Source organism: Trichomycterus rosablanca, chromosome 1 (genome assembly GCF_030014385.1).
Source record: "Trichomycterus rosablanca isolate fTriRos1 chromosome 1, fTriRos1.hap1, whole genome shotgun sequence".
Taxonomy (NCBI): Eukaryota; Metazoa; Chordata; class Actinopteri; order Siluriformes; family Trichomycteridae; genus Trichomycterus; species Trichomycterus rosablanca.
Window position 1 is genome coordinate 65,863,950 of NC_085988.1, and position 17,777 is coordinate 65,881,726.

General features: G+C 40.4%; 1 protein-coding gene across 6 annotated transcripts in view; it reads left to right on the forward strand.

The window, feature by feature from the left end:
- erc1b (ELKS/RAB6-interacting/CAST family member 1b) overlaps positions 1-17,777 on the forward strand; it is a 339,387-nt gene that overhangs the window by 114,863 nt on the left and 206,747 nt on the right. For all 6 annotated transcript variants that reach the window (XM_062995237.1, XM_062995245.1, XM_062995260.1 and 3 more), the window contains one exon: positions 1,133-1,326. In XM_062995237.1, coding sequence (XP_062851307.1) covers positions 1,133-1,326 — 194 coding nt within the window. The remainder of the gene's footprint in view (positions 1-1,132; positions 1,327-17,777) is intronic.

A 17,777-nucleotide genomic window follows, 5' to 3' on the forward strand; every position in this document is an offset into this window, starting at 1 on the left:
AAAAAGCAAATTAGAGGGACCTAAATGTCGCCTTCAAATAATAACCCCCAATAAAACAGAACAGGCCTCTTTCACAACGTGCCAGCCTGATGAGGCTTCTGGGAACCCAGACGTTCTTATTAGCCGTGAGTGTTGCACAATGCTGGATGAAACGGTGAAGCGCTCTGCTGTGGTATGCTATGCAGTGCCAGGCTTCGCTCTGTGTCTCTGTGTGATGCTTCTGAATGCAACGTTCTGCATGCTGAGTCAAGTCTGCTTAAAGCTGAACAGTCGAATTGCAGTCTGTAATGTTTTAGTCAGCATTAGGCATGTGACATGTTTAGGTTTCTAAATGCAGTTATGTTTGGGAGGCATGAGTAATACATGCATGTGTTACTGACATATTATATATTAAGACCAGTTTGACTGTAATTTCTAAAGAAAACCCAATTCAGTGAATATTGCGCATACATAACAGACGCACTGTATGTAATTAGCCTGTGGGAGTTCATGATGAGGTGCTACAGAGGCTCTAGATTTGCCCCTGATTGTGACTAGGAATTCATTCTTTTTTTAGTTTCCTCTATAAACATGTTACATGTGCTTAACTAATTAAAAAACAGTGAAGGTGGCACAGTGACTCGGTGGGTATCACTGTCGCTTCACAACACGAAGGTCCTGGGTTCGATTTCCAGGCTGGCCGGTCCGGGTCCTTTCTGTGTGGAGTTTTCCTGTTCTCCTCATGTATGTGTGGGTTTCCTCTGGGAGCTCCGGTTTCCTCCCACAGTCCAAAGACATGCAAGTGAGGTGAATTAGAGATACAAAATTGTCCATTACTGTGTTTTACGCTTAAACTTGAACTGATGAACCTTGAGTAACCAGTAACTACCTGTCCTGTCATGACTGTAACCAAAGTGTGTAAAACAACATGACATTAAAATCCTAATAAATAACTTCAAATAAAGCATGAGCGAAAATAGTTTATATGAGTTTTTTAACTGACAGCACTCAGCTCCCAATCTCTTGTGTGATATTGCTTAACTAGCAGCGACCAGATATGTCTTTAGATTCCAATTTTCTCTGCATTTTTTTCTTGCTGTTGTGGTGTTTTGTGTATTGTTAACCTCTGAACCCGGTCGTGTCATTTGTTTAGGCTCAGACAGCAGCTGCAGAGGCTCAGGCAAACACAGAGCTGTCAGAGCGCATCCGCACACTTGAGCAGGAGGTAAGCCGCTACAGAGAGGATGCTGGGAAAGCCCAGACAGAAGTGGACCGTCTGCTGGAGATCCTCAGAGAGATGGAGAACGAGAAGAATGATAAAGACCGCAAGATCAGTGAACTGGAGAGGTACATAATCACACACATGCCGTGTATATTTGAAGTCATATTTCTTTGTTTATCATATTAAATCCGTTCTTTTCTAGTGGCAACATGGCACTGGAAATGCTGGGGGGGCATGGGATGGTGTAATTTTGTCATTGTTACAGCAAGGCAAGGAAGTGTAGTGGAGAAAAAAACACTAGAATCTGAACTATGGGGAAAGAGGTTTGGGTCTTACACAAGGGCCCAACAGTGGCTGCATGGCAGAGCTGGGATTAGAAATTTCAACTATTCAGATGATAGCCCAAAGCTCTACCTACTAGGCTACCACTGTCCCTACCACTGTAATGATAGGAACATTGAGGTCTGAGCGTGTAGAATATTTGTTCTTCTCTCAGCTCATGGTCCATTAGGGCTGGTCATCATGTTGAGCGCATGCTGGATTTGTGTTTGGAACCACATGTACTGCTTACGCTTCCAGCACACCTGCTATTTTACACTGCCTCCAACCTGCTCTGCATGCTCTGTGTTAGGAGAATGTATGTGTTCATCTGCTTGTGTCAGCATCACACTGTGTGTGCATCTGCCAGTGTGTCAGTCTGTCGGTCCAGACGTATTTTAGTGTTTATAATTGGGATATGAATTTAAGTCGAATATGAAGCATCTCTAGTTCTAGTTTTTAAAACTGTAGTCAGTTGTTTTAGCAGATGTTAGCTGAAACTAGCTCTTTTGAAGCTTAATATCCAAACCAGTCAGTGTGCCCGGTAAAGCCTCATCACTATGCACACATGCTTCTCATAGAGGAACTATAAGAAAATAAAAAAGGGCTAGCATTATGTTCCACTTATTTTAAAGGGGGTTGCTTACTGGACCACATGTTTGTGCAAGTCCTGAGCAACAGCAGCTTGGTTCATGTGTTTTTACCTCCCTTCTTTCAGCCGACTGGCTAGAAAAGTTTAAATAATTATCAGCCTGGGTGTCCACATACTTTTGCCCATATAGTGTCAAATACTTGTCAAAGACCTGTCAAAGCCACAGCATTACCAAAATCATCTGGTCCTTCCCAGAGATCTTTTAATGACCGCATTCTTGACATACTATTTATCACAGTGGTTTATTTATCATGTGGTTTGGGATGCATCCTGAAACGAGCTCATTTTTCTCTGCAGTGTTTATGCAGATCTTTTTAAGGGTAAACGTGCATTAAATACATTTGAATTCCTTGAATATTGGAGTATGCTATTAATGTTAGCATTTATATAATCAGGTATCATATAATTATATAATTTATTTAATCAAAAGTGACGGTCTGGGGGAATGCTACGAACATGGAGAGTAAAAAGTCAACCAGCCATTTTTCACATTTTTCTGGATGTAGCAAGAAGGTCCTGGGTTCGATTCCCAGGTGGAGCAGTCCAGGTCCTTTCTGTATGGAGTTTGTATGTTCTCCCCATGTCTGTGTGGGTTTCCTTTGGGAGCTCCGGTTTCCTCCCACAGCACAAAGACATGCAAGTGTGGTGAATAGGAGATGTCCATGACTGTGTTTAATATAAAAGACTTGAACTGATGAATCTCATGTAACCAGTAACTACTGATCCTCTAATGAATGTAACCAAAGTGTAATATGTGCAAGCAGAGCTAATTATCTCTAAATTGGGAATAGTGTTAAAATACACAGAAGGTTCTAGTCCATCAGAAGCCACTTGTGACAGTTTCTTCAGCGCCTTGTGTCTGTAATGAAGACAAGGCTGGCAGATGGAAGCCGATGGTGTGTTGTTGTTCTAAAGCTTATCTCCTCATTCAGGATTACTTGTCTTTGTTCACTGTATCTGTGTGAGTTGGGCAGGGAAAAGGAAAAGTTCTAGTGCTACAGATCAGTAGTACAGAGACAGATCTGATTTCAATCTGTCTGCAGAGACCAGTGAACGGAGCATGGTTTGAGTTAGGGATTTGGAATCTTTACCTCAATGTTAAAATGTAAAGGCAAACAACTGTGCTGACACTACTGGGGCTCCTCATAACATGAATGATAAAAATGATTTAGCTTAATGTAAAGAGACAGTATAAGCCAGAACAGAGAAACTTTGTATACACCGATCAGCCATAACATTAAAACCACCTCCTTGTTTCTGCACTCACTGTTCATTTTATCAGCTCCACTTACCATATAGAAGCACTTTGTAGTTCTACAATTACTGACTGTAGTCCATCTGTTTCTCTGCATGCTTTGTTAACCCCCTTTCACCCTGTTCTTTAATGGTCAGGACTCTCACAGGACCACTACAGAGCAGATATTATTTAGGTGGTGGGTCATTCTCAGCACTGCAGTGACACTGACATGTTGGTGGTGTGTTAGTGTGTGTTGTGCTGGTATGAGTGGATCAGACACAGCAATGCTGATGGAGTTTTTAAACAGCGTGTCCACTCACTGTCCACTCTGTTAGACACTTCTACCTGGTTGGTCCACCATGTAGATGTGAAGTCAGAGAAGATTGTTCATCTATTGCTGCTGTTTGAGTTGGTCATCTTCTAGACCTTCATCAGTGGTCACAGGACGCTGCCCACGGGGTGCTGTTGGCTGGATATATTTTTGGCAGGTGGATTATTCTCAGTCCAGCAGTGACAGTGAGGTATTTAAAAACTCCATCAGCGCAGCTGTGTCTGATCCACTCATACCAGCACAACACACACTAACACACCACCACCATGTCAGTGTCACTGCAGTGCTGAGAATGACCCACCACCTAAATAACACCTATGTATGTATGTGTATTATGTGTGTGTGTATTATATATACAGTATATGCACACAGTGGGGGAAATAAGTATTTGATCCCCTGCTGATTTTGTAAGTTTACCCCCTTACAAAGACTTGAACAGTCTATAATTTTTATGGAAGGTTTATTTTAACAGAGAGAGACAGAATATCAACAAAAAATCCAGAAAAAAAACCATTAAATAAAAGTTATGAATTCATTTGTATTTAATTAAGGGAAATAAGTATTTGATCCCCTACCAACCAGCAAGAATTCTGACCCCCACAGACCGGTTATGTGCACATGAGGCACACAAATTAGTCCTGTCCCTGTATAAAAGACTCCTGTCACAGAATCAGTTTCTTCCGTTCAAATCTCTCGACCACCATGGGCAAGACAAAAGAGCTATCAAAGGACGTCAGGGACAAGATTGTAGACCTGCACTAGGCTGGAATGGGCTACAAGACCATCAGCAAGAAGCTTGGTGAGAAAGAGACCACTGTTGGTGCGATAATTCGAAAATGGAAGAAATACAAGATCACAGTCAATCACCCTCACTCTGGAGCTCCATGCAAGATCTCACCTGGTGGGGTAAGAATGATTCTGAGAAAGGTGAGGTCAGTCCAGAATTACACGGGAGGAGCTTGTCAATGATCTCAAGGGAGCTGGGAGCACAGTCACCAAGAAAACCATTAGTAACACACTTCGCCGTAATGGATTGAGATCCTGCAGTGCCCGCAAAGTCCCTTTGCTCAAGAAGGCTCATGTACAGGCCCGTCTGAAGTTTGCCAATGAACACCTGAATGATTCAGAGAAAGCTTGGGAGAATGTGATATGGTCAGATGAGACCAAAATTGAGCTCTTTGGCATCAACTCCACTCGCCGTGTTTGGAGGCAAAGAAATGCCGGGTGGGGATGGTGTTCTTGGGGTCATATCCAGCATTTCTCTGCTCCCAGCTCCCTTGAGATCATTGACAAGCTCCTCCCGTGTAATTCTGGACTGACCTCACCTTTCTCAGAATCATTCTTACCCCACCAGGTGAGATCTTGCATGGAGCTCCAGAGTGAGGGTGATTGACTATGATCTTGTATTTCTTCCATTTTCGAATTATCGCAGTGTCGCAATTAACAGTGGTCTCTTTCTCACCAAGCTTCTTGCTGATGGTCTTGTAGCCCATTCCAGCCTTGTGCAGGTCTACAATCTTGTCCCTGACGTCCTTTGATAGCTCTTTGGTCTTGCCCATGGTGGTCGAGGGATTTGAACGGAAGAAACTGATTCTGTGACAGGAGTCTTTTATACAGGGACAGGACTAATTTGTGTGCCTCATGGGCACATAACCGGTCTGTGGGGGTCAGAATTCTTGCTGGTTGGTAGGGGATCAAATACTTATTTCCCTTTATTAAATACAAATGAATTTATAACTTTTATTTAATGTTTTTTTTTCTGGATTTTTTGTTGATATTCTGTCTCTCTCTGTTAAAATAAACCTTCCATAAAAATTATAGACTGTTCAAGTCTTTGTAAGGGGGTAAACGTAAAAAATCAGCAGGGGATCAAATACTTATTTCCCCCACTGTATATATACGTATGTTACCATTGTATAAATGTATTAACTTAAGCAATTTGACTGCAGACCCTTCATGAGTAAAAATCTGTTTTCCTTGTGCAGATTTAAGGCAAATTGATGTACCTTATTTTCTATGTATTTCCTTGGTTTTGTACTACGTATTTGCCTTGGTTTTAGTGTGTGTAAAAAAAAAAAAATAAATAAATAAAAATAAACCAAGGACAGAATTATCCAAGTTAACAAACTCATAACTAAATCAGACTAGAGCAAATGAACTAAAGATTTGAAAACACCTCTACTCAGGCTTCACCAGCATTTAATTTATGCATGTTTTTAGGTTACATCCTGCCAGACAATTTTTTTCCTCAGCATAGTTTGCTGTCATCACCCTGACCCCTTCCAGTCTTGGCAAAAGACCAGGATATGTTCCATATCTTTTTTTAATGGGCCACTAGTCTATTTTTATGAGGCGTTAGTTGTAAAATTTTGCAGCTACTGTCGGTCATTGTCGTTAATAAGAATTTAGCGGGCCATATCAGTAATGAAGTTATGAAGTTCCAGAACTTGCTACACTAAATTAGGAATCTTAGTTGCTGTACGGATGTTTCTATTTAAATAAAATTACAAATGATTAGTGAAAATTCTTTGGACTGAGAATTGTGTGTTGCAATACAGTAACAGAAATCAATGAAACCATACGACTGCCACGACATACACTGTATGGCCAAAAGTATGTGGGGCACCCTTCTAATTTAGAATTTTAGGCTTATTCTCAATATACTTAATTGGGCGGCATGGTGGCTTGGTGGATAGCACTGTCGCCTCACAGCAAGAAGGTCCTGGGTTTGATTCACAGGTGGAGCGTTTCCTTTCTGTATGGAGTTTGCATGTTCTCCCCGTGGCTGCATGGGTTTCCTCCGGGAGCTCCGGTTTCCTCCCACAGTACAAAGACATTCAAGTAAGGTGAATTGGAGATACTAAATTTGGTCCATGACTGTTTGACATTAAAGACTTGATGAATGTTGTGTAACCAGTAATTACCTGTCATGTCATGAATGTAACCAAAGTGTGTAAAACATGACGTTAAAAATCCTAATAAAATAAGCATACACTGTATGGTCGAAAGTATGTGGACCACTCTTCTAATTTTAAAGTTTACGTCCTTCCTCCACAACCGCTGCTGACAGGTCTTACAGCATGACTGGCTTTTGTCTACTATTACTAAAAATGAATGCTCACCTTGCTCGTGCTTTCTGTTCTTCACTCTTCATTTTTCTCTCCTTTTCTCCTTTGCTTACTTGTCTTTACACTGGAACGTTGTCTCGTCACCTCAGTTTGCCTTCAAGGTTAGTACACCTGCTTTTCTTTAAAATCTAAAATCTGTTCTTTCCATGTGCTTTCTTACTCTACTGCTAGCTCATTGAATTAATATGTGGAGTTTTCTATTGCATGTACATTTTTGGCTTCAACCTGTGCCCTGTGGGTCATTTGTGGCTTCGGATATGGAAAAGTGCTGTAGGTAATTTGGTACTTTAGCTCTATTATTACTATACAATCATGCATTTAAGCATTTGTCCATGATTGGGCCTTAGCTTAGTTTAGTCTCTTAAATACATTTTTGGAGCAACCACCTAAGGCCACAGACACTACCTTATACCTTCAAGAAGGTTACTTACACTGCAGTTACTATCAGTTATATAGCAGTTTTCAGAATGTTATTAATTTCATTTTGCTCAGAGTTTCAGTGGATCCAGTACCAGCCATAAAGGCAGAAATTCACACTGAGATGACACAAGTAGGAGTGTAAAAATGTGCTTTAACATTGGATTTATTTGATATGTGCAAGCTTGATGTAATACATGCTATAAATTAAACACAGCTGATAGAACCCTGGTCCATAACAAATTTAAATCAATGAACCAAATCATATACAAACAGACGTTGCCCAATAAGCACGGCACAAGTCTCCAAGCAATACATGTAGCAATGATTAATTGACTAGGATAAATAATGCTTTTTTTTATGTAGACACATTCCTGCTGACACTTACTGTTTGTGACCCCCTACTTAACCAGCTTTCCTTGATCAAAGCACATACAGTTACTACAGTTTGGGGGGTGATCAGTACAGTCAGACACAGACTAATCCTAATATGCTGATTATAGAAGATTATAGAAGTTTTTTTTTTACTTTTTTGTATACTATCTTGTAATGTGACAAAATAGTAGATGATTGTTTAAACTTTAATAAATAAATTATTTTTTTATTTTAACCAGTTATATAGGGCAAACATAAGTAAATGGTTGGTGTAAATGATCTCCTTTACATTTTCTTTGATATTTTTGTGTCTATCTTGATAATTTACCTAGGCATTATTACAGTTCTTCTCAGATGTCATTAAATCTCAGTCAAATGGTACACAGATTTTCTTATGATTATTTTTTGTTTATTTAAAGATTCTTTTTACTTTTACATTAGAAAACATCAAGGGTCATAATATTTTATGCTTTAAATAAAATATGACTATCTTTTTATTAACTTTCAAGTACTTGGTTATGTCCTGTGTAAGGAATAGGTCACCTTATTTATAGGAAAATAATCAATTGTTGATGCCCCTAACTCAAAGAAGCAGGACTGGTAACCACCCTGAAGTGCAATACTTTCCACAAAGTATTCTTTATACTATGTACTGCTTAAGCTTGGAACTCCAGTGCAACTATCATGAAGTCATGTTTTAATTATTTTATTGTTAAACAACTTTACTGAGAAATTCTCTTTGAATTTGCTGTCATCAAAACAATATATTACATTTGCATGTAACATTTGCATGTTACTAAATATACCCCTTATTTGCTCACACCTAACACCACGTTCACATCAGAACTGTGCTGTTTATGTTAAATAAATCAACCCTGTCTGGCCAATCAGAATTCACGATAACAGTGTTGTGCAGAATTTAAGAATAACTGCTAATTAAGATAAGATAACACTTTATTGATCCTGAAGGAAATTGCAGTGTCACAGTACTTTACAAATTACACAAGGGAAGACAGACATTATTCAACACAATTAAACATAACAGGGCATGAGCAAAATACAAGACATTAGCAAAAACAGTAGCATATGTATTATTGCACTAAAGAGAAAAAAATATATTATTTTACAAAAATATATTGCACTAAAAGAGATAAAGATATTGCACAGAAAAAAAAAAATCAGTCAACACTGTTCGGGCGGCAGGAGATCCGTAGTGTTCCTGGATTAAGGAGAATCATTGTGTAACCAAAGTGTAAAAACCATGACGTTAAATTTCTGAGGAATCAATTTATTTGAATCTATAATCAATGTGCTGTGTGTTTAAAATAATGTGTTGTTTGGCTCGAGTGTAATACAGAGTGAATTTGGTCTGTTTGAGGTGGCTGAAGTTGTCTCCACAGAAAAAATGGATGTTTAGTACCACATTTCAGTGTGAATACTGCGGTTTTGTACATTAGTATGCTTTTATAATCCACTTTGTTACTGTGTGGAAACATTGTGCTTTCTGCTGAGCTGGGCAAACCAACAGATGTTTGTGGCGGTGCAGAATGAGGGATTTCTCTCTCTCTCTGGAATCTGCACTAACTTGGAGGTTTCAATAGAAATAGATATTGTTCACAGCAAATTTCTGAAGCAATTGTGCACGTTGCCCCCCACATCACACGTAACTTATTAACACGCTGGTTCAAATTATGTGTGATTCTCACATTTCAACAAACCTTTGGGTTTTTAATGTGGCCACAAAGTTAGAAATGCTTTGAGGTTTCTGGCGAGTCCTGAGACTGTTAATAGCACACTTAATAAAACAGGCGTGACTTCATATATATACAGTGCCTTGCAAAAGTATTCGGCCCCCTTGAACTTTTCAACCTTTTGCCACATTTCAGGCTTCAAACATAACGATATGAAATTGTAATTTTTTGTGAAGAATCAACAAGTGGGACACAATCGTGAAGTGGAACGAAATTTATTGGATATTTTAAACTTTTTTTAGAAATAAAAAACTAAAAAGTGGGGCGTGCAATATTATTCGGCCCCTTTACTTTCAGTGCAGCAAACTCACTCCAGAAGTTCAGTGAGGATCTCTGAATGATCCAATGTTGACCTAAATGACTGATGGTGATAAATAGAATCCACCTGTGTGTAATCAAGTCTCCGTATAAATGCACCTGCTCTGTGATAGTCTCAGAGTTCTGTTTAAAGCGCAGAGAGCATCATGAAGACCAAGGAACACACCAGGCAGGTCCGAGATACTGTTGTGGAGAAGTTTTGGATACAAAAAGATTTCCCAAGCTTTAAACATCTCAAGGAGCACTGTGCAAGCGATCATATTGAAATGGAAGGAGTATCAGACCACTGCAAATCTACCAAGACCCGGCCGTCCCTCTAAACTTTCAGCTCAAACAAGGAGAAGACTGATCAGAGATGCAGCCAAGAGGCCCATGATCACTCTGAATGAACTGCAGAGATCTACAGCTGAGGTGGGAGACTCTGTCCATAGGACACAATCAGTCGTACACTGCACAAATCTGGCCTTTATGGAAGAGTGGCAAGAAGAAAGCCACTTCTCAAAGATATCCATAAAAAGTCACCTGGGAGACACACCAAACATGTGGAAGAAGGTGCTCTGGTCAGATGAAACCAAAATCAAACTTTTTGGCCACAATGCAAAACGTTATGTTTGGCGTAAAAGCAACACAGCTCATCACCCTGAACACACCATCCCCACTGTCAAACATGGTGGTGGCAGCATCATGGTTTGGGCCTGCTTTTCTTCAGCAGGGACAGGGAAGATGGTTAAAATTGATGGGAAGATGGATGGAGCCAAATACAGGACCATTCTGGAAGAAAACCTGTTGCAGTCTGCAAAAGACCTGAGACTGGGACGGTGATTTATCTTCCAACAAGACAATGAACCAAAACATAAAGCAAAATCTACAATGGAATGGTTCACAAATAAACTTATCCAGGTGTTAGAATGGCCAAGTCAAAGTCCAGACCTGAATCCCATCGAGAATCTGTGGAAAGAGCTGAAAACTGCTGTTCACAAACGCTCTCCATCCAACCTCACTGAGCTCGAGCTGTTTTGCAAGGAAGAATGGGCAAAAATTTCTGTCTCTCGATGTGCAAAACCGATAGAGACATACCCCAAGCGACTTGCAGCTGTAATCGCAGCAAAAGGTGGCGCTACAAAGTATTAACGCAAGGGGGCCGAATAATATTGCACGCCCCACTTTTCAGTTTTTTATTTCTAAAAAAAGTTTAAAATATCCAATACATTTCGTTCCACTTCACGATTGTGTCCCACTTGTTGTTGATTCTTCACAAAAAATTACAATTTCATATCGTTATGTTTGAAGCCTGAAATGTGGCAAAAGGTTGAAAAGTTCAAGGGGGCCGAATACTTTTGCAAGGCACTGTATCAAAGCTACTCTGTAATAAAGTCAGTCAAGCTAATTTATTTAGGTGTTAATGCCAGTGTTATTACAAAAACAGACTTTAAATGGTTTAGATTATGTTGGAGTAAGCCCCCACACTCTGGTGCCTGTGCCAACATGGCTGTGCTTATACAATAGTTTGGAGTGTGCATTGTGACAGTGATATCACAATAAGGGTGGTTTTAAACTTAGGGGGGATTGTTTATAACCTAGTATTACATTTTTCTGTTTGGTGCTGTCTTCAGCCACGCTTAGATAAAACACTCAGATTGTGTTCGGCTTGAGTCATGTTTCACAATTGTGACCAAGTAAAATTCAAGGCAGTTGTTGCTCCGTGACAGTTGTAGCTCGGTGGTTAAGGTACTGAACTAGTAATCAGAAGGTTGCTGGTTCAAGCCACACACTGTTGGACTCTTAAGAAAGGCCCTTAACCCTCAGTTGTATTCAGTTTTCAGTATTCAGTAATTGTAAGTCACTTTGGATAAATGCATCTGCTTAATGCCGCAAAGTAAAATATAAGGTCAAAAGTTAGGGGTTCCGCTCAGCAGCCCATCAGTGGCAGTGTTGGGGCTTGAACCAGTGAACTTCTGATTACTAGCCCTTGCTACAACTTAGCTCGCTGCTTAGAAGATGCCTCTGTATTAGACCATAAACCCTCAGTAGCATTACTGTGCTGTTAAACTAATGTAGTATTTCATGAAGCCTGCAGTAGTCTGCGTTTGATTGGCAGAATCTCAGGTGCACCTTCGCCGGTCTGTGGTCTCAGCATGGCTCTCTCTTGTCTCAGCATGGTTCCTGGTTGGTTTTGCCCAGTCTGAGGCTGCATGATTAACTTTATTAGTCAGAGAGGCAGAGGGCAATGGTTCAGCAGACCCTCTCCATGCGCTGCTGCTCCTGCAGATGGGAACGGACAGATGTTGGCATGGCGTGTGGTGTGCTTAGATGCACCCCAGTGTGCACCTGGCCACGGACCTGGACACAGTTGCTTCTTGGCAGCTGTAAAATCAGCTTTGTCAGCTTCAGAAAGTACCGCTTACCGCAGATGGAGCTGCTAATATCAGCGCTGCTCTGTGGTTTTCATGTACTGTAACCATCTGGCAGAAAATATGTGCACCGACACAGTAGCACTGCAGTAATACCCCCATCTTTAGCCTGAAGAACACACATACTGTCTGAAAAATATTCACTAAGTATTTATGGATTAGAGTAGTTAAAAATGTAAAAACATAATGGTTAATTATTAAGATTAAGACTACAGATTTTTAATATTTACAGTAAATGCAAGTATGAGATTACTTACTTAGTAGTAACTATTAGGCTCTGTGGTTAAAATAAATGAATTTTTAATAAACTCATTAGAATAAAATGAACAAGAATGTTTACTTCAAACATTACACCAATTAATAGAAAGCACAATTGTGCATGTCAATTGTCTGATTTTGAATTATGCCACTTAAAGAAAAGCTAAAGATATGGATTACTCTGGAAATGAAAAGTAAGCTGTTTCTTAGAATCTGGGACTCCAACGAACCACAATGAGAGCTTTGTCTCAGTCTGGGAAAAGTATTACACCAGTTAATTGTTCCAGAAGTGGTAGGACTACCATTTCTTTAGAAGCATGTAAGGGCGGCATGGTGGCTCGGTGGGTTGCACTGTCGCCTCACAGCAAGAAGGTCCTGGGTTCGATTACCAGGTGGAGCGCTTTGGGTCCTTTCTGTATGAAGTTTGCGTGTTCTCCATATATCTGTGTGGGTTTCCTCTGGGAGCTCCGGTTTCCTCCCACAGTCAAAGGCATGCTTATGAGTACACCAGCGCCGAGATTCTGAACTCCTTGGTTCAAAACTTGGCATTGCCACCGGTTGGCTGGGTGCCATCTAGTGGGCATAATTGGCAGTGCCTGCTGGGAGGGATGACCGGACTATGTGTGTGGGCTCTTAAAACGCTGTGTAAGGACCCTGATTAGCAGATAGAGAGGCGCCTGTGCAGAATGCATGGGTGAAAAGGCGGGTCGGAGGAGGCGTGAGCAGCAATATAACCACCTCGACTGCAATCAGGGATCCCCCAGCAGCAGAAGACAAATTGACTACGCTAAATTGGGAGAAAATGCATGAATAAAATTTTAAAAAATAATAAAATAAAATAAACAAGAATGTTTACTTCAAACATCACATTAATTGATATAAAGCAGGGATGCACATAAGTGGTGCGCAGGTGCGCATGCGTGCTCAAAATTAACGATGCGCAGCATGCATTACAACGAGAAGCGCGTTTGCGTACCAAAAGACGAAGTTGTTTTCAGTTTGCACAGATGGAGCTGCAGTCAACGTTGTGGTTTACAACGGAGTAGTTCCCAAATTGCGTCAGATGGTTGCGATCGGGGATTCCCTTGTGCATATTTTGTGTACAACCCACACTCTGGAAAACTGCGCCAAGTCAGCTGATCGCATGGTTCCATACTGTGTGACATTTACTCGCGCCATTGTAAAGTTACTAAGCTTCTATTTACAGAAAGGGGGCGCAAAAACAACAGAACATCTAAAGAAGAAATGTGCCGAGAATGGCATTGCCTTTGTCAAACTAGGGACATTTCACAACATTAGATCAGACATCCCAAGTTGCAACCCCCAAGTTGCAATTTATGTTCCCTACATAGTGCACTAGATTGTGACGTCTGTTAGATGACGTCTGTTAGATGGTCTGCGTGGAGGCAAGAGACTCTGTTGAAAATATGGAGGCTACTACCTGCTATTCAAATTCAAGTGGCTGCAAGTGATGACAGTGGCTTAAAACATATTGCCACAGAGCAGTCAGGAGGGAAGTGATGATAAGCACTTGTAGGATATTCGTGCATTGTACAAGGTGAGCACCAAGCAACAACCTCAGATGCTCCTTTGAGAACCAGACCAAAAATGTTATGTGCACCCCTGATATAAAGCTCAGTTATGCACATCAAGTGTCTGATTTTGAATTATGCCAATTAAAGCCGTTTTTTTTTTAAATCTGGGACTCCAACAAACCACAATGAGAGTGTTGTCTCTGACTGGAACAAAATATAACTGATGATTTTTTCCACAAGTGGTAGGGATACCATTTTTTCCAGGAGTATGTCAATCTGATCAAACATCATATAAGTATATAAGTACATACATATAAGTAATTCCCTATGGGATTAAAAAAGTGATCTATCTATCTATTTTATTTTATTAGGATTGTAATGTCATGTTTTTCACACTTTGGTTACATTCATGACAGGACAGGCAGTTACTGGTTACACAAGATTCATCAGTTCAAGTTTTAATTTCAAACACAGTCATGGACAATTTAGTGTCTCTAATTCACCTCACTTGCATGTCTTTGGACTGTGGGAGGAAACCGGAGCCCCCGGAGGAAACCCACACAGACACGGGGAGAACATGCAAACTCCACACAGAAAGGACCCAAACCGCTCCACCTGGTAATCAAACCCAGGAGCTTCTTGCTGTGAACCGTGCCGCTCACTTATTGTTTTAATGTACTAACTAAATAATTACTATCTAACTATATAGTATGTTGTATTAGCCACCCCCACATGGGTTTAGGTTTGCACAGTGTAGAATTTGCTGGCCTGGTGGGCTACTTTATAAATTTATGACTTCTTTGAAGTATTTAAAATTATATTTATTAGTCCATATGGAAGTATTATGCTTATAGAACCTAAGCCACCCCAATAGTAACCCCCTTCAGGTTTTGAATGTTCTTCTAGTTATAGAACAACCTACAGGGAAATTAAAAAAAAATCTTGTGGCCCCCTCTTCTAAGGATTATGTAGCTAATGTTTGTCTCAAACATTTTTTACTGAGCAGTCCCTCCCCTCAACTCACCTCCTCATTAATAGCTCCGTTTGTTCCTTCTCCTGGATTCTTGTAGCTGGACTGATAGATTAGTGGATTGCAAGCTTTTCCAGAGCTAACACATGAAATAAAGCATGAAGCCACACACACACACACACACACACACAATCGGATTTGAGTTAAAGGAAAAGAAAATGTTAATTTTGGAAAAGACTAAATAAATGACCTAGTTTGTAAACGGATGTCTTTTTTTCTCTATGGCAGTAATAAGCAGGGCTCAGTTTTCCTGTATTGTTTCAGTATCGGCCCTTTCTAATGTTTTTACAGTGGCCGCTACCCGATGACTTCCACCTTAACATGGACAGCTTTCCAACTTAATACCACTAGTCTGTTAATATAATTACAGGCTTTGTTGAAACACTTACTGTGTGTGTCTGTGTGAGAACGTGTGTATAAATAGCCTCGCCTGCTGTGTTAATAGAGGGGTGAGAGAGTCCGAATTTCCTGCAAGAGGTCCAGATTTCCTCTGTAAACACAATCTGTATCAGATTTTGCTTCTGCATATTTTGTTGGATGATACAGAACTAAATGATTGAAACCATCCAACACATCAGAGTTTTTTCTTTAATAATATCGAATATGGGTGGCATAAGCCACATGTACAGCATGCAACAACAAGTATTCTGAGAAACTGGGTTTGATCCTCACCTTCAGCCACTGCTTTTCCAGTGTCCATGTGGGTTTATCTGGGTATCCTGGTTTTGTTCCATCTTTTCAAACGTACGTGTTGGCCACTTTAAATTCCCTCTAGGTGGCAGTGCATAAGTAAATGTAGTAGTGTGTGTGAGATGCCTGCCGATGGCCTGGCACCCTGTCTTGAGTGTATTTGTGTATATTTCCAGCTTGCACAGTAATTGCCTACCACAGAGCAGGTATTATTTAGGTGGTGGATGATTCTCAGCACTGCAGTGACACTGACATGGTGGTGGTGTGTTAGTGTGTGTTGTGCTGGTATGAGTGGATCAGACACAGCAGCGCTGCTGGAGTTTTTAAATACCGTGTCCACTCACTGTCCACTCTATTAGACACTCCTACCTAGTTGGTCCACCTTGTAGATGTAAAGTCAGAGACGATCGATCTATTGCTGCTGTTTGAGTTGGTCATCTTTGATATCTTCATTATCTTATATGGTAAGTGCAGCTGATGAAATGGACAGTGAGTGTAGACACAAGGAGGTGGTTTTAATGTTATGGTTGATCAGTGTATGTGAACCCTTAAGCATCACATTCACATGCCATATCTCATCACAAACCTTTATACATTAGCAGGTTATTCTCTGTTTTAAGCTTATGAGGTAACAGGGTTCCTGTTATATATGGATGCTTTTAGTGCGGCAAATCACAAAAAATGCAGACATGTTTGTATACTGGTAGGACCTGATTTGCTTTCCCAGGGTAATTTTGGTATGTTAAAATGTATTTATGACTCTAAATTACAAGACATGTACACAAAACACAGCCAAGGACCGGTAAGTTTCTAGTTGACCAAGCATTAATCGGGATTGATAAACGGCTAATGTATTGATAAATGTAAATATAAATTTAGAAACCAACATGCATACCGGCCCTTGTTATTTCTGCATGTGTATGTACAGTAGTATAGGTCACTGAAGAGCTGGATGCAATCTGCCCACATGGGACCTGACAGGAAACTCTGACGAGACAGCTAGCTGCATGTGCGATAGTGCTTATGGTGATTTATTGGCAAAGTTCCTTCTGCTATAGAATGATCCAAATGGTCCTTTAGGAGCATTTTCCCAAATCTTGGATGCGCTCACCCTCATTTTTCAAAAGCCCTTTTGGAACAGGTTAAGCCTCAGGGAATCAGACCTAAGCGAACCGCTTCTACAATAATTGTTTTCCCCGCTGAACCCGGTGGAAGGTCACATCAGATCATCAAGAACATGTATTAAAGTATCTTTTAAAGAATCATAACAGTCAGCCGCTTGTTAAGAGCCGTTCAGAGCCAAGCCAATGACTTGGACTGATCCTAAATAGGAAAAACAATCCAGTTTATGACCTATTATATGCACTAAGGAAACATTTGTATTTCATTCCTATACTGTTAGGCTGTTAGGGTCTTGTTGCTCTGGGGTTTTGTTTCATGAGCTGAACAATGATGTGAACCCCGGCCAGTTCTGGATCGTGAGGAATATGATTGCACCTGAGTGCATTATGGTTCAATGTGTTGACTGGTTCAGCAAGGCAATATAAGTTAATGATTTTTACACACTATATGGTGGAAAAATATGTGCACGTTTGACTCACTCATTCATACAGTTAGACAACAGTCGCTGTAGCCTTGTAAAGAGCAAATATTGAACAGTATTTTGTTTGTATTATAATATATACTTTCAGTGCATGTACCCACTTCTACTGTATACATCTTTAAACTCTGTTCTTGTAAATCTTGAAGAAAAAAATATGTTCCAAATTACAACCAGAATATGTTCCAAAATTACTTTAATCAGGACAACAGCATTCAACAGCACGTTAGCGTTACAACTCCGTTGCAGAAGTGCTGCTGGCAATTACAGCTTTGCTAATGCCTAGTTCACACTACGTGATTTTTGCCCTGATTTTCGCTCTCAGACTTGTCGGCACTAGATTTGCCGGCTCGGGAGCAACTCGGCGTTCGCCTGGCAATCGAAACTCGGCTCTCAATCACTGTGTGTAAACTACTCCACAACTCTTATCTGAGCGGCTCGTGACCGAAGAGAGAGATCTAGCTTGTCAAATATCTGGATCTGAGTTGCCCAACTGGCAATGAGTGCTATGTCGAACAGCCAATG